General features: G+C 35.2%; 1 protein-coding gene across 6 annotated transcripts in view; it reads right to left on the bottom strand.

The window, feature by feature from the left end:
- Positions 1-18657, bottom strand: part of Ash1l (ASH1 like histone lysine methyltransferase) — a 176655-nt gene that overhangs the window by 70323 nt on the left and 87675 nt on the right. For 5 of the 6 annotated variants that reach the window (XM_078027423.1, XM_078027422.1, XM_040287678.2 and 2 more), the window contains 2 exons: positions 15242-15986; positions 8178-8357 (listed from right to left, as the gene is read on the bottom strand). In XM_078027423.1, coding sequence (XP_077883549.1) covers positions 8178-8357; positions 15242-15986 — 925 coding nt within the window. The remainder of the gene's footprint in view (positions 1-8177; positions 8358-15241; positions 15987-18657) is intronic. The other variant, XM_040287680.2, reaches the window with a different exon arrangement.

Raw genomic sequence — 18657 nt, 5'->3', positions numbered from 1 at the left:
AAAAAAGCTTATAATGAAACAACATGCCATGTTATGCTGGCAGCTCCCACATACATCTCATTTTGAACTGCTGTATCTTGGTTCCATCATTTTCTTTTACGCTTGACTTGATCTCATGATGTTATGTTTTCCTTGATCCTATGGGCAAAAGACTATACCTTATAGTCTACTTGTATATAACATCCAAGATTATGTATATACATCCTATGAGGTTCACAAAAGAAAATGTACAATGTACAATAATGCATGCTGCTATTAAGGCCATGCATGGTTGTACAACAATGTAATGTATTTTTATTTTATTGCTTTTGGTGCTGGACTTGCACATATTAGGCCTTATTTTAAATTTTTATATTAAGTCTCCTCAAGTTTCTCAGTCTGGCCTTAAACTTGGCAATCTTCCTGCCTTAATCTCCCAAACAAGTGGGATTACAGACATGTACCACCATGGCCTAATTCTGGTTTTGCCAAAAATAACCTGTATGTTTTCAACAAATCAGTTACCATCTTATTGGCTTCAGTTTTCCCATCTATCAAAAATGAAGGATTAGGTGTAGAAGAATTGAGGCCATTTCCAGTTCTAAAATTCTCATATTGTGATTTTCCTTCAAGACAAGCATAGGAAATTATGTTAGTCAGCTTTCTCATGTGAAAAAAATACCTACAATAAGTAATTTATAAAGAGGAAAGATTTACTTTGGTCCAGTTTCAGAGGTTTTAGTCCAAGGTCACTTTTGGCCCTGTTGTTTTTGGCCTGTGATGGCACAGTATATAATGGTAGGAACATGTGGTGAAGACCTGGTTTAAATCATGGTAGTCAGAAAGTGGAGAACAAGGGTCTAGGGTTTCAGTAATGATTTCCTCATCTCCCAAAGGCTGGTAACCAAGCCTTATCACAAGAGCATTTATGACACAATTTTGAAAATTCTAGTACACAAATTATCGATCACAAAAGTGAAGTTCGTACAAATCTAAGGGTGTTCAAGATCATATGACAAAAACTACAGAACTCTGATAAAATATATCAAAGAATTGGGAGTTGGGAATATAGCTCAGTGGCAGATTGGTTGCCTAGCATGTGTGAGGCACTGAGTTCCCCCCATCCCCAGCATCATTTGATTTGTTAAAAAACAAACAGGGGCTGGGGATGTGGCTCAAGCGGTAGCGCGCTCGCCTGGCATGCGTGCGGCCCGGGTTCGATCCTCAGCAGTACCACATACCAACAAAGATGTTGTGTCCGCCGAGAACTAAGAAAAAATAAATAAATGTTAAAATTCTCTCTCTCTCTCTCACTAAAAAAAAAAAAAAAAAAAAAAAAACAACAACAACAACAAAAAACTACAGAAGTGGGAAGATGTGATGTATTTGATCTTTGTTCATTTGTTCCAGCTTCCTGGCATATGTACAACTCCTAAAACCCAGAGAATCATACCAAAGGGATGAGTGTTTCTTATACATGGAACTGAGATGACTGATAGCTGGCAGCCCCTAGGTAGCTTTAGGATGAGGTCACAGAAAAGACCAAGATATTCTTAGTGTGTTGCGACTTTTAGTCCACCCACTCCATCTTCAGGGTTGGGACAGGTCAAGTTAAATTGATCATCAATGGCCCATGATTTAATTAATTATGCCAATGTAATGAAGTCTTCAAAAAACACAAAACAACTAAATCTGGAGAGCTTCTACACAGAGGTTATGGGAACATGACACATTCTAAAATGGCATGAAGATTCTGTGCCTTTTTCCAAATACATGTCTCATTTCACCTAGGGCCCTTGCATATCTCTTATAACATGGTAAATATGAGTGGTTTCCCGAGTTTTCTGAGTCATGCTAGCCAATTAAATTAGGACCCAAGGAGGGAACTGTGAGAAACCTGATTAATAGTCAGTTTGTCAGAAGTCTACACTTATATCTGGAGCTTGTAATTAGTAGCTCAAATTGTGTGTGTGTGTGTGTGTGTGTGTAAGAGTGAGGGATAGGGGTTGGGGTTGGCTGAAATTCTCACTCGGTGGAACTGGACTCTATTTCCGGGTAGACAGTGTCAGAAATGAATTAAATTTGAGGGTACCCAGCAGGTAACCAGTGAGATTTTTGGGTAGGGAGAAATCCCCATGCATTTAGTTGACAGATGTCACAAAGATAGTCTGCACTGTGAAAATATAGTAAGAGGGCTGGGATTGTGGCTCAAAGGTAGAGTGCTTGTCTAGCATACGTGAGGCACTGGGTTTGATCCTCAGTACCACATAAATATAAAATAAAGATATTGTGTCCACCTATAACTAAAAAAGGAAAAAAAACAGAAAAAAAAAATAGTAAGAGAAAGTAAGGGGCTGGGGATGTGGCTCAAGTGGTAGCGTGCTCGCCTGGCATGTGTGAGACCCGGGTTCGATCCTCAGCACCATGTACAAACAAAGATGTTGTGTCCTCCAAAAACGAAAAAATAAATATTAAAATATTCTCTCTCTCTCTCTCTTTAAAAAAAAAAAAAAAAGAGAAAGTAAGTTTGTTTAGTGACATCCTTAGAAGACAAACCCCTTGTTCATGGATAGAGATAATCAGTATCATAAAAATGTTCATTTTTCAATAGCAGTTTCTCCCCTTTATGTAGTCAATGCAATCCCAGTCAAAATCTCAGGAAGTCATTTGGAGATGCTGGCAAAGAGGGGCTGGGCTTGTGGCTCAGTGGTAGAGCACTCACCCCGCATGTGCAAGGCCCTGGGTTTGATCCTCAGCACCACATAAATAAACAAAATAAAGATATTGTGTTCAACTATAACTAAAAAATAAATATTAAAAAATTATATTTATAGAGAGACACAAATATCCAGAAAAGCTAACAAATCTCATAAAAATGGGCAAAGGAACTGAACAGATAGCTCAACAAAGACAGAACAGGGCATCATAAAGGCTTGTAATTTCACTGGAGGATCAAAACATTGAAGCAAGCCTTAACAATTTAGGAGATCATGTCTCAAAAAGTAAAACGGGTTGGGGATATAGCTCAGTGGTAAAGTGTCCCTGTGTTCAATCCCTAGTACCACAAAGAAGAAAACGAAGCGAAAAATTACAACAGAAACCAACAACAAAAAAAGATGATGACACAGATAGCAACAAGGATACAATGAATCAGAATCATGAGACACACTACACAGCTACTAGTGGGGCCAAAACCAAAACACTGACAACACAAGAAATGCTAGTGAGGTTTGTATAGCAATAGAAATTTTCACCAATTGCTGTTGGGAGTGCAAAATGGTAGAGTCTCTTTGGAAAACAGTTTAGTGGATTTTGTTTTTTTTTAAACAAAACTAAACATACTACTACTATCTGATCCTGCCACGTACTTCTTGATCTTTACCAAAGTGAAATGAAAACCTACCATCCACACAAAAGCCATGCATGTATATTTACAGCAGGTTTCATTCCCAACTTGCAACCAAGATGTCCTTCAGTAGGTGAAGGATAAACTGTGGCATATCTAGATGATGAAATATTCAGCAACTTAAAAAAAAATAAGAGCTATCAAGCCTTATAAGAAAACATGGAGGAAACTTAAATACATATTGTTAAGTAAAAGAAGCCATTCTGAAAAGGCTACATACTATGATCCCAACCATATGACATTCTAGAATAGGCAACATTATGGAGACAGGCAATGTTAAGGATCAGTGGCGCCAGGGTAGAGATGACAAGGCAGAAGATATATAAGGGCAGTAAAACTCTTTTGTATGATACTACAGTAGTGGAAATATGTCATTAATACATTTGTCAACCCCCCAGAATATACAACTCCAAGAGTAAATCCTAGTTGAAACAATGGAGTTTGGGTGATTATGATATAGGTTTATGAATTTTAACAAATGTTAATATTGTAACATGGTGAGGGATGTCTATGAGGAGACTGTTCATGTGTCAGAAAAGCAGGTATAAAGAAACTCCCATTCAGCTTTTCTTGGAATCTAAAATTACACTAAAAAATCATCCATTAATTAAACACAAATATATATTGCATACAGAAAATGGTGTGAGACTCAGTATTCATCCCAGTCTACACCACTGCATTTAAACTGGATTTGTAGTCTGAGATATGTCTGAAGTATTTCAGAGAAAAGCGAACTATGTTCTGGTTCTAAATTATGTGTAAGAAAGGAATTCTCATGAAATAACCCTAAGTCTCTGAGACATCACAATTTAGTAGTAAAACAACAGTGGTATGATGTCTAAGTGCTGATGGTTATCGCAATGATTATATCAACAATTTTGGCAGTTTCAGTGAATCCTGTAACTTTTTTGTTTTTACCTGTTTAACCATCCTTATAGACTAAAAGAATATTAAAGCACTTAGAAAATTTAAAATGATGTATCAAATGTAAGATGATACCATGATTTTATTATCAAAATACATATAATCCTTAGGATATGACAACTGCATAAACATTATTCAATGATTACATATTATATAATGACATATTATTCTTATAAGGATTACATGTTTCCATATGTACATATGATTGCCATGAATATAAACAGTATTCTGTAAGCTTTAAAATCACAGCATCACAGGATGAGGCTCAGTGTTAAAGAGTATTTGCCTAGCATGTAGGAGGTATGATCAATCACCAGAACTGCCAAAAACAAAACAAAACAAAACAACAACAAAAAAAGCATCAATGAGTCCAGGACCTGACTTTCACTCCCTATGATCTCCCTTTAGTTACTTTTCATTTTAATATAAAGAATTTTCATGATCTTACAATTTCCAACATTCTTCTGTGGGTGTCATATCTTAGTTCATAACATTTCTTTTATTCTATAATACCAAAAAAGGCATGCTGCTTCCTAAATGGGTCTCTAATTTCTATTATCTCCTCATCTAATTAATCTTTTAAACTGACAATGTGGTTTTTATCTTGATTAATTTTTGATTGAATCATATTCTCCCTTGATAGCCTGCCAGAGCACAGAGGACTTTTTGACTTTTCTTGCAGTAAAAACCATTCTGTATTTTATTTAAATATTTGATAAATATCATAATACAAGTGTCAAGACATATTGCATGTATAATACCAAGTGTGAACCCTAATGTAAACTATGGACTTTAGATGATAATGATGTATTAGTGTAGGTAGACTGATTGATTGACTTTTTGGTAACAGGGATTTAACCCAGGGTACTTTACCACTGAGCACATCCCCATTCCTTATGTATGTATATTGAGACAAGGTTTTGTTAATGGCTTAGGGAGTCACTAAATTGCTGCGGCTGGCTTTGAACTTGCGATGCTTCTGTGGATCTCAATCTCCTGAGTCCCTGGAATCAAAGGTATGTGACAACACCCAGCTAAGTGCATTGACTGTAATAAAAATGTTGTGTTATAATACTCAGGGATGTTATACATGTGTAGGGAGAGAGAACATAAGGAAACTGTTCTTTCTACTTAATTTTTCTATTAATCTACAATTGCTCTAAAAATTAAGTTTATTAAACATATTGGTACCAATAGGAAACAGCAGCTCACAAAAATACACAAACAAACAACAACAAAAGTACAGGCTCCACAGTTTTTAACAATGCATACAGAAAGCTGGGCATGGTGGTGTGCACTTGTAATTCCAGCTATTCAGCAGGCTGAGGCAAGACAAGTTCAAGGCCAGGTTTGTAAACTTAGTGAGACCCTGAGTCAAAAATTAAAACTAAAGGGCTGGGAATACAGCTCAGTTGGTAGAGTGCTTGTCTTGCATGCACAAGACCCTGGGTTCCATCCCCAACACCACAGGGGGGATGGTGTGGTGGCACATGCCTATAATCCCAGCAATTTGAAAAGTTGAGGTAGAAGGATTTCAAGTACACAATTAGTGAAACCCTGTCTCAAAATAAATTAAAAAAAGAGCAAAGGATGTGGCTCAGTGGTTGAGTGCTCCTGGGTTTAATCCCTGATACAAGAAAAAGAATATAAAATACTCCAGAATAAGCCATTTTTCCCCCTAATTATTTCTGCAAGACAAAGACCTACTTTTCACAAAAATACAGTAATATTTCACTTTGATAATGCAATCTTTGTTTGATTAGAGACATTTATAAACATTAATGTGGTGGATGATCCTAATCTTTTGATGCACAGTATGATTCCCTGGGGATTAAACCCAGGCATTACACATGTAAAACAAATATTCTACCACTGAGCTATATCCTCAACCCCATTATTTTCTATCATTACCATTTTTAATTTTTTTGTTTCTTATTGATTTTGTGGTGCTGGATGTCAAATTCAAGAACTTCACCCATAAGCATTCTAGTATAGAAATACGTCCCTATCCATACAGTATGATTTTTTTGGGGAGTGGGTACCAGGGATTAAGTTTAGGGGCACTCGACCACTGAGCCATATCCCCAGACCTATTTTGTATTTTATTTAGAGATAGGGTCTCACTGAGTTGCTTAGCACTTCACTTTTGCTGAGGCTGGCTATGACCTTGGAATTCTCCTGCTTCAGCCTCCCAAGTGGCTGGGATTATAGGTGTGCACCACCATATCTGGCCCTATAGTAAGATATTTATTAGTATCTTACTTGTCATTTTAAAAGAATTAAGAAAAAGAACAGAAATAAAACTTGAACTTTAGTAGAAAGCTTGTTAAACATATTTTAGCTTTTCTATATCTAGAATAATTTGCTTTAAAATTATGACTTATTAGATGTATTGCAAAGTGTATTTCTATTTTCTCATTAGTACTGAGAGAATCCTGATTTCTTTCTTTTTTTGGTACCAGGGAGTGAACATTAGGGGTATTTAACCACGGAGCCATATCCCCAGCCCATTTTATTTTTTATTTCAAGGCAGAGTCTTGCTAAGATGCTTAGGGCCTTTTTAAACTGCTGAGGCTGGCCTCAAATTTTGCCTCAGTCTCACGAGACACTGGGATTAGAGGCGTATGGCACCATGCCCAATTTTCCTTTTTATAGTACTGGGGATTTAATCCAGGGTTGCTTTACTACTGAGCTACATTCCCAATCCTTTTTCTTTTTCATTTTGAGATATGGTCTTGCTAAGTTGCTTAGAGCCTTGCTAAATTGTTGATGCTGGTCTTGAACTTGTGATTCTCTGGCTTCAACCTCCTAAACTGCTGGTATTATAGGCCTGTGCCACTGTGCCTGGCTATAAAGCTAATACATTACAGAAACCCTGAGTTCTGAGGTGTTCCAATATATGCAAAATCTTTGCATTCCATTATGTACCTTTTAACATGCTGTTCTGATTGTAATAGCCTTTTGTGCCTGTCAAACTGCTATCAAACACCCCAAATCTAACAATTATATGAACCTCTTCTTAATTTTGTGCTGGTGACTGAATCCTGAGGTCCTTAACCACTGAACCACATCTCCACCCTTTTATTTTGAGTTGGGTCTCGATAAGTCACTTAGGGTCTTGCCAAGGCTGGCTTTGAATCTGATATTCTCCCACTTTAGCCTACCAAGTTGCTGGGATTATAGGTGTTTGCCAATGTGCCTGGCTGTATGGACAACTTCTTACTAAATTATACAATGGAAATCTCTTTGGTGCTTTGTCAAGGGCATATGAAATTGTTCAAACTAAGGAGAGCATTTTTTATTCTGGCAAAACTGGTTGAAAATAAAGTAGTTCACTCTTAATATCATTTTAGTTTAAATGGCATTTTAGTGCCATTTTCTTTATTGTTAATTAACAAAAAAGGCACCATTAAAGCTGGGTGTGTTGGCACATACCCATTATCCCTACCATTTGAGAACAAAGGCAGGAAGATTGTAAGTATGAAGCTAGCCCAGGCAACTTACTGGGACCAAATTTCAAAAAAATTAAAAGGTTTGGGATTTCATTCAGGACTAAGAATGCTTTTTGAGTTCAAACCCCAGTACCAGAAAATAGAACAAATCAAAAATTAAAAAAAAAAAAATTCATCATTAGATTCAAAGTACATGAACATAATCTAAAAAGGTAGAGAGAATATAAAGATCAGGGAAAATAAACCCTGTACAACGTAGTACAGCATAATGAGTACAGTGAACATTAAGGTATTTAAGATAAGACTGATATTTGCAATACATTAATATTATTTTTTGATTGACAAAGGGTCTTTTTCAAACACGAGAGAATAACAGGTATTTTAAAGGATGCTAGCTGACAGTTACTACTACTTACTCTGTAGTTTTGTAAACGTCAGAATACAGCCCTGCTTTCTGATACTTCTTCTTTGGGGGACGTGGGGCCTTCTTTTCCCTTGGGATGAGAGAGAGCACAGGCTGCAAGGTACTTTCAGGTTCAGGAGGTTTGATTAGGGTTTCAGGAGGACTGGGAATCTCTACTGGTGCTTCTGTAAAGCTAGAAAGAGAAGTTTAAAGATGACTTTATTGTGAAAAAAAATCTTCTGCAAAGGACTATATAAAAAAACAATCGTAACAATTTTTAAAAAGGAGATGGGGACTTCCTCATCTGGCCAGATTTGAATGAATGATACCACATTTAACTTTCTGACAAAAGCTAACAGAAATAAGGTAAACTACCAGAAATATAGAGGAAAAATTATGAAAGTTATTAAACACTAGACAACAGTGTTACCCTATGATCCCTGAGAAAATGGGGGCGGGGAAAAGTGAGTAATATAATCATCTTGCTTTTTCTAAGATGACTATGCAGGAATAGGCCAAGCACAGAATGGTCAAATAGATGAGTTGAACAGAGACAAATACTAGTATGGAGAGAATGAGGTAGCTGGAATTTTGAAGCTATAGAAAATAACTCCAGAAATCTTTTATTATATTGCTATATACTAAAGTGTCCATGCAAAGGACAAAATTCCATGTGGCTGAACAAAGGATTCAGAGAACTGTAAGCTGAATAATAGTTAGAGCTCACATATGTTGACAGATACTTAAATTCTAAAGGCAGAATGGAAAGACATAGTCTAATACTCAAGGCTTTCAATAGAGATTCTAATAGGCAATGTTAACAACTATAGTAGAAATTCATTATTCCTGGAATAGAGGTCAGTCCTAACAAAGTTTAAAAACGAATTTCAAAATGAAAGTTAGTCCACAACCAATCTAGCTGCCTCTCAAGAACCCAGTGAGCTATATCTGCAGCACATGGCTCTCAAAATAAAGGAAAACCAACAAAACCCAGACATATTAAATAATATGATATTCATAATAGAAACAAAAATTTCTAACACATGCTAAAATGTAGGAAAATGAAACGTGAGGGGGAAAATAATCCATCAGAAATCAGAGGAAAAAAAACCTTTAAATTCAATTACAAGTATGATTAAGAATTTAGAGGAAAATTTGATCACGAGCATCATAATGGGTGGGGGATATGAAATACATTAAAGAGGAGAGAGATGGAATACATTAAAAAATTGAACACTGAGAATTGGAAAATTCAGACTAAAATGAAAAAAACTGAGTCTAGAGTGATTAACAGCAAAGTAAACATTATAGAAGAAAATAACATGAACATGAGGAAACAACAGAAAAAACCCACACTGATACAGAGATAAATTAAAAGGGTGCAAAAAAAAAATAGAATCAACAATCTAGGGGACAACATAAAGCAACTGGAATCGTGGAATCAATCCTAGAGAAAACTAGAACTAGAAATCTAACTACTGAAATAAAAACATACAAAGAAATAATTAAGGAAAAAACAATAAAATCTGAACACACAAGGTTGAAACATTCAAAGTAAACAAGTACACAATGAAAAATAATGAGTCTGGCTAAAAAAATTTCCCAATTTGATAAAAAATATATAAACAAAGTTAAAAACAAGCAAGATAGAAAACAAATGAAAAAATAAGGCATATAAAGTTTCATAAGTAAACTTACTGAAAACTAGTGATAAATGAAAAAGTTGGTGGACGACACTATTATAAAAAGAGATATAAAAAGAATGAACGATCTTATGTCTGAAACAATGAAGCTAGAAGGTGGTCGTGGGGGGGAGCCTGATAAAAAGAATTCCAAATTGAGCAAAAACATCTTAAGAAAAATGAAAGGAAATTCTGGTTGAGAGAAAAATAAATATATATACTACCACTTATCATTCTGTAGAAATCACATACAAAATACACAGAAGCAAAAAGACTAATATAACATGGGGACCTAAGCAATGACACAGCAGGAAGTTTTCTAGATTTTTTTTCTGACTCTTACATAAAAGACAAAAAGAAAAAAAAGATTGGAATGGATAAAGTCACAAACTAACTCTTCTCACATCTCACACTGTCTGTACAGAAAAACCCAAGGAATCCACAAAATTAATTAGTTCAGCAGTTACAAAATGTAGTATCAAATTCAATTTCCTTCCTTTTTACTGGGGATTGAATCTCCAGTCCTTTTTAAGTTTTTGTTTATTTGTTTGTTTTTTCCTGGTACCCAGGGGCACTTAATCCCTTTTTTTTTTTTTTTTTTTTGTGGTAGGGATTGAACCCAGGGCCTTGTACATATGAGGCAAGCACTCTACCAACTGAGCTATAGCCCCAGCCCCCCAGGTCTTTTATATTTATTTTGAGATAGGTTTTGCCAAGTGGCTTAGGGACTCCTTAAAATTGCTGAGGCTGGCTTTGAATTCTTCATCCTCTGGCCTCAGCCTCCAGAGCTGTTGGGATTACAGATGTGTGCCATCATGCTTGGTTTCTTTTTTGGGGTATAGGGGGAAGGGGTGGCGTTGCCAGGGATTGAACTCAGGGGGATCAATCTTCCACTGAGCCAGGTCCCCAGTCCTATTTTTCCTCCTGCTGTGGTGCTGGGAATTGAACCCAGGACCTTGTGAATGGAAGGCAAGCACTCTACCAACTAAGCCATATCCCTCACCCCCCACCCCGCCCTATTTTATATTTTATTTAGAGGCAGGGTTTCACTGAGTTGCTTAGTCCTCACCTTTGCTGAGGTTGGCTTAGCCTCTGGAGCTGCTGGGGTTGCGCCACTGTGCTCAACTTTTCATTTTGAGAGAGGTTCCTGCTAACTTTCTTAGGGGCTCAAAGAAGCAAGATAACCAAAAATTTAAATAAAGGTAAACACCAGAAAAAATCTGGAGTACTCATCTGAGTTCAAGAGTTCGTACAGAAGCTGGACATGGTAGCACATGCCTGTAATCTCAGCGACTGACTTTGGAGGCTGAGAAAGAAAGACAGCAAGCTCAAGATCAGCTTCAGCAACTAGCAGGTCCCTAAAGCAACTTGTGAGACCCTCTCTTAAAATAGAAAATAGGGGATGTTGCTCACATGGTAAAATGTCTCCGGGTTAAATCCTTAGTACCAAAAATAAAATTGTAAAAGCCCGAGGGAAGGGTGGTGTTTTAAAATTCACCTATTTCTTTTCAGAAACATTATTTGATTATAATTTTTTTTCTGAGCACAGAGCAAGGTTCATAACTATTAAATTATTCCTCTGTATTGTGGTTTGTTAGCATTAACAATACTTACCAAAATCTTTATCGTAGCACATGAGGCTTTTGGCATAATCTGGCCACTAACTAGACTCATTTTAGACCATTCTTTTTGTTTTACTCTGTTTTGGCCGAAACAATAACAACAACAAAAACCTCCAACAAAACAAAAAAATCCAAACCAAACAACAAGAAAACTACTTGAATTCACTTCCCTTAAATATTCACCCTAAAATGTTAGCCCTGGACTTATTAATTTAAATAATAGATATTCAGATTTTTAGCTCATGTCACCATTTTCTCAGGGAAACTAGGCCAATTGAGTGTATCATTTACATTCATAATTCCAAGTAATCCTTCATATAAAAGGCTGTGAACTACAAAATCCATAAACATAGGCAAAGTATTTATACTTGTTCATCACTGTATCCAACCCCAAGCACATACAATAATCTTTAAATAAAAAAATTACAGAATTAATAAATGAACAAACACCTATGATTTGACAAGAACATACAGGCTTCAATGAAAAGTAAAAAAAAAAAAAAAGCTTGCTGTTTCTAGGAATTCACTATGTGATATTCTTTCCTATATAATCAAGGGCAGAAATTATATCTTTCCCTTCATAATCATCTTGAGTACCAGAACACAATTTGTGGAAATATGTGTATGTGTTTAATGTCACGGATTATGATACCAGAATTTCCTGCAACAAAAAGTTAATCTGAACTAAAATGGATTCTTTGAATCACATTTTTTAAGGTGAATCTTCCTAAAATGAAAGGTCACAATGTCTCTAACTACTTTGAAGGCAGAAATCATTCTACTCATAGGTGTTTTAAAGTTTCAGTAATTAAGATAGTATTATTATAGTGATATCAGAAAAGACTCAGAACAAAATTTTTCTAAGACTCCTCTCACTTAACTTTCCTATGTACATACATAAATACACTACAGTGAATTTCCACATCATGTACAACTGTGAGACTGGGATCGTAATTAGAATAAGATATACTCCTTGTTTGTATAAATGTCAAAATATACTCTACTGTCATGTGCAACTAAAGAGAACAAATAATAAAAGAAAGAAGAAAAAAAAGATTCAAATATAGAAAAAAATTGTATGACAAAGTTATAGCAAATAAGTAAGGAAAGGATAAATTCATCAATAAATGCTGGTAGGAATACCACTTAAATATCTGAGAAGAAAATTAAATCTCTAAGTCATATCTAACACAAAGTAAATCTCACCTGAGGTTCAAAAGCTAAATATTAAAAAGAGAAGACATAACCCATTCAAAGAAAATAATTAAGTAAATTATGAAATGATCTTACCATGGACAAAGGTCATTCTAAATGTACTTATTATAAAAGATCTCTTAAGATATAATAAGCTTAACTCAGTAGTAGAGTGCTTGCCTAGCATCCATGAGGCTCCGAGTTCAATCCCAGTAAGTTGGGGAAAAAAGTTAAAGTTATAAAAAAAAAAAATGAATGTTTAGTTTATTACCATTTACATTAAATAACAGTTTTGCAGGTGTACATATTCTGTAAATGCACAGTAAAAGGTAGAGAAGGATATACATGTATTAAATGAGACTTTATTATTTTTTTTGAAAAAAACTTGTTGGTGCTAGGGATTGATCCCAGGGGCATTTAGCCACTGAGTCACATTCCCACCCTTTTATTTATTTATTTATTTATTTTGAGACAGGGTTTTGCTAAGTTGCCAAGGGCCTTGCCAAGTTTCGAAGGCTGGCTTTGAATGTGTATTCTTTATACCTCATCCTCCCAAGTCACTGGGATTATAAAACATGCACCACTGTACCTGGCTGACACTTTACTTTTGAATGAGTAAACTATTAGTTTTCACTGAATTACCAGCATGTGTTATACTCTTGGGGGGGAAAAAAAAATCACACACACATTCTCTAGGAGGGAAAAAAAAAAAAAGATGATGATTGCGATGGTGCACACCTGTAGTCCAAGCTGAGGGAGGGAGAGAGGATCACTTGAGCCCTTGAGAGATAAGCATGGGCAACATAGGGAGAAAGTAAAATATTTTGTCAAGATGTATGCATAGAGAATGGCCAAAACAAAACAAAACAAAAAAACTCTCTAAACATGATTCATTAATGCAGAAGACAGAGAATATAAATAAGAATTAAACACTGGGGATGTAGAAGTAGTAAAATAGTAGGGCATTTACCTGGCATCTGTAAAGTCCAGGATTTCGTTTATAGCAACTCACATACCATGCTATTACCACACAAATACACGTATTTATGTTACATTACATTAAAAAGCCACTTAAAAATGGTGAATGTTGTATCGATTCATTTAAAAATGTGAAATAATCAATGCCAAAACCAATGTTTTGAAGTTTTTACAAACTATTTTCTTCTAAGATTTTATTGTTGTGTTTTTTTTAGGTCTTAAATTTAGGTCTTTGATCTATCTTGAGTTAAACTTCACATATGGTGCTAAATATCTAATTTCATTATTTTACATTTGGATTTCCAGTTTTTCTTGCATCATTTACTGAAAAACCTTTCTTTTCCCCACTGAGCAGTTTTGACATCTCTGTCAACAATCATTTGACCATATATGCAAAAACTTATTTCTGTGCTCTTGTCTATTTCATTGGTCTACACTATGTCTATATTATATTCTAGCACCACAATTGATTACCATATCTTTGTAGCAAATACAGATAGGTTGAATTCGGAAATATCAGAAAATTTTGTACACTGAAAACCAGTATCATTATAGTAAAAAGATATAAAATGGCAACCAAGACAGAATGTGGAAATATTACAAAACATATATCTAATAAGAAAAAAATATCCAGAATATTGAGAAATTTAAAACTCAATAATAAAAAACAACCTAATTTAAAAATTTGCACAAAAGAATAAGCACAAAATGTTCAACATTATTAATAGAGAAATGCAAACATAAAATTCATTGAGATACTATCATATACCCATTAGGACAGCCACTATCAAAAAGCTAGAAAATAAATATCTGTAAAGATGTGAGGTAACTGAAATACACTGTTGGGAGGAATGTACAATAGTATGATGCTATGGAAAATAGTATGGCAGTTCTTCAAAAAACTGAAAATACAATTATCATAAAGGACTGTATGCAGGGTCTCAAATAGATCTTTTGTTCATCAAACATTTTCACAGTAGTATTACATTATATATACTTGGGTTAGTCAACCCATGGTGCTGGCCAAAGGGGAGAAGATGAAGTTTTTATTTAATGGGTACAGATTGACTTTTGCATGAATGAATGAAAAGAGTTATAGAGATGGATAGTGGTAAAGATTACATAACACTATGAATGTATTTAACACTACCAAAATGCAAACTTTATCAGACAATACATGAGTCACTAGGTTCAATCCTCAGCATATAAAACCAATCCAAAACAAAAACAACCGAAACATCAAATGTACGTTCAGGAAAATAATTCAGGATCTGTTGGGATATACACCAAAAGGATTATGTTTGGTGATTTCTGCTTTCTGCTCTATATCTTTTGGAAAAAAGTAAAGTACATAAAAAGGATACTATGAAGAAAGTAAAATTAACATGCTGGAAGATTTAAAAATAGATTATTGGACAAAAAGTTGAGAGCACATAGAAGATAGCATAATATAACAGTCTGATACAAGAGCAGGTCTTACACAGTAAAAAGAAATATTTCAAAATTACCAGAATAACACACTCATGTGTTAACACACTCATGTCACATTAGATTTTTACAATGCAAGTTTGCTCTACTTATAATACTTTAAATAAAGTTACCTTTTATTATTATCTTGCTCTTCTTCCTCTGGTAATGGCTTCTGCTTTTTCCGGGTTGGTTCTTCCAACAGCCAGTTTTTCCTCTTTAATCCCTTCTTATGTTCTGCATTCAGATTTACACTCTGAACAACAGCCTCAATAACATCGGTGACTGTATCAGGACTGAGATGCAGTGCTAATCCTTCTTCACCTTCATTCAATTCTGGGCTGACAAACTGGGCAGCCTGGAATGCTTGCATTGATACCACAGCCTGGAGGGGACACTTCCGAGGTCGGCCTGGTCTGCGTTTCACAAAGTTATTCCCTGTCCTGGCCTGCCTTTGAAGTTTTTTGGCTTTTAAAATTTTATTGACGTGGTCCAAGTTTTTCTTGGTGGCCAAGATTTTGTCATAATTGCACATTTTCCGAGCTTGGCGCTGCATAGCTTCTACTACACTTCTCTTGATATGATGCGGGGAACAGGTGCTTGTTGTCAACTTCTCAGAAAGGAGTGAGATGCTGTTACTGCAAGAGTCACTTGGGACTGCAGGCACTAGAAGACTATCTGATTTCCCCACGGTTCGTTCCTTGCTATGGATATGGCCTGGACTGGAGGAAGGTGGTACAGAAGCAGTTGCAATTACAGCATCAATATTTTTTTCCATGGGCTCTTGGTCCTCATGTTGTACCATTCGCTGTAGCAGACTATCCACAGAGTCATCCACTGGAGCAACCAATCTTGGACTTCGGGATGGAATTCCATTTACTAAAAAAACACAACAAATCACACATAGACAAAAGTCTAAACTTATTACACTGATATTAGACAAGTAACAGTGCTTTCATCTTCCAAAAATAAACATGGTAATACCACATAAATTTATATTTCACAGCTAAGTTTATTTTCTTGATTCAAATAAGCATATTAAAATAAAAATTATAGCCCGGTGTGGCGATGCATGCCTGCAATTCTATTGACTCAGTAGGCTGACGCATTAGGATCAAATGTTCAAGGACAACCTCAGCAACTTACCAAAGCCCTAAGCAACTCAGTGAGACACAGTCTCAAAATAAAAAAATAAAATGGCCAGGAATGTAGTTCAGCAATAAAAGTGTCTCTAGGTTCAATACCCAGTACCCAAAATAAAATAAAATAAAATTGACCCAGGTATCCTCAATAATATGTGGATTTTAACAATTCTTAAAATTTAAAAATGAAGACATGGTAGTACACACCTGTAATCCCAACCAATTGGAATGCTGAAGCAGGAGAATCAAAAGTTGAAGGTAAGCCTCAGCCAAATTAGCAAAGCCCTAAGCAACTTAGTGAGATCCTGTTTCAAAATTTAAAAATTTAAAAAGGCGTGGCTCAGTAGGAAAGTGCCTTTGGGTTCAATCCCCAGTACCACAAACAATGGCAATAAGAATTCTATGAGATGAGGGTCAGAAATACATTATAATTTTTTAAAAATGAAGGCTTGTCAAGGAACTAACAGTTAAATATGGGATGAAGATCTAAACTTTAATTATAGATTATATTTCTAGAATAGTGCTGGATTTAAGTGCAAAGGACTGGGAGGGACATCAACTTTTTGGGAAAAGTTTTAAAATTGGAATAGATAAAACATTTGCATTATCTATTTAAAATGAATACATGTTAAAGGAAACATTGAAAAAAATAAGTGGTACTAAATAAATTATTAGGAGCCCAAAGATTTTGTAATCTTTGTTCTGAGATCACTCAGTACCCCCCCCCTTTTTTTTTTAAATAAATGGAACTGGTGATTATATCTAGGGCTTATTGGGCACTAGGCAAGCCACTCTACCATTGAGCCAAATCCTCTGTCCTTTTAAAAATTTATTTTTTGAGGCAGGATCTCACTAAATTACTCAGGCTGGCCTTGAACTCATATTCCTCCTATTTCAGCCTCCCGTGTGGCTGGCATTAACAGGCGTGTGCCACTGTGCCCAACTCCTCTGAAGAAGCCACTCTGTATGTTGCCATACCACTAATGATCATAGGTCATATTTCTCTAATCAATGAATTTATCAATGACTTCAAACAGTACTGTATATAAATAAGTGAATACAATAAGGTCCATCAAAAACTGAAAATTTTTTGTTCAATGTGTTACTATTCTAGATACTCCTTTTAATAATTCTAGTCATTCTAGATGCCTATCTCATGAAGACAACAATGAAATTTTCTTCAAATTATCAATAACATCGTTCAAATAACAGTTTTCAAACTTTCAGCTATAATATTCATACCAATTTTCAGTTTTATCTAAAAATTACTAGAATGAAAAAAGGACCTCTTCTTTCTTCCCAATCTTAAATGTTATAGTTTCTAAAGGCTCTATATTATCATGCTATAATCTCTTTGGAAATGCATTTAACTATCTATCCTCTGTTCAGATGTCTCCTGATCTCTAATACACCTTTCTTCTAATTTTGTATTTTTTTCATGTCCACAGAATTCTTAAACTCATATTTACATCTTACTTCTCTCCTCCAGAGTCCCTAAACCAGTGGAAGATACCATAAATCCAACCATTCAAATGGTAAATACTGACCACAAATCATGTGGCAGGAATTTGGATATAGAAATTTAGGCCACTTTATCCATTCTTTTTTGTTCCACAAATCATAAGATTTTAATCTCATGCTAGTTGACCCACTGAATCTATCCACTCTTCTTTTTGTCCCACTTTTTTCAAAACAACCGTTCTTTAAAATATTTTTTTTTTAAAGTTGTAGATTGTGGACACAATACATTTATCTTTTAGTTGTATACAGTGCTAAGAATTGAACCCAGTGCCTCACACGTGCTAGGTGAGCACTCTACCACTGAGCTACAACCCCAGTCCCTCCACTTTTTTTTTTTATTGATGCATTATAGTTCTACATACTGATGGGATTTGTTATTACATATTTGTATATGCACACAATACACTTTATTCTACAATGACCATGGATCAAGCTAATGATATCTTCCTCCCCTTAAGAAATAGCCTAACTGCTTGTGGTGCTATGAAAATGTATACACAAATCTTTTGAAGCTTCTCTTATCAAGTAGTAGAGTCTACTTCCCTTTCACTTGAATATTGATACAGCTCTACTCATAACCAATTGCAAACATCAACCACCAGATATGTGAATGAGGAGGTCTTCGAAATAACTTTAGTTTGCTACAATCTGGTTACAATTATAGGAGAGATCACAAGAAATTCTGAGATAATAAGTGTTTGATATAAATTTAGGGTGATTTGTCAATCAAAAATAGAAAGTGGAACCCTGTTCTTTATACTTGTACTCTCATCACCCTACAAATCATTCTTCATGTGGTAGATTGAGCGATCTTAAAAAAAAACAAAAAAAAAAAAACCAGAACCTTTATAGTTTCAACTTCTCTTTAAAAATGCTTAAAAAACCCT

Source organism: Ictidomys tridecemlineatus, chromosome 11 (assembly GCF_052094955.1).
Source record: "Ictidomys tridecemlineatus isolate mIctTri1 chromosome 11, mIctTri1.hap1, whole genome shotgun sequence".
In the NCBI taxonomy this organism is placed as follows: domain Eukaryota; kingdom Metazoa; phylum Chordata; class Mammalia; order Rodentia; family Sciuridae; genus Ictidomys; species Ictidomys tridecemlineatus.
Note: the sequence above shows the minus strand (reverse complement) of the source record. Positions and strands in the feature narration are given on the sequence as shown.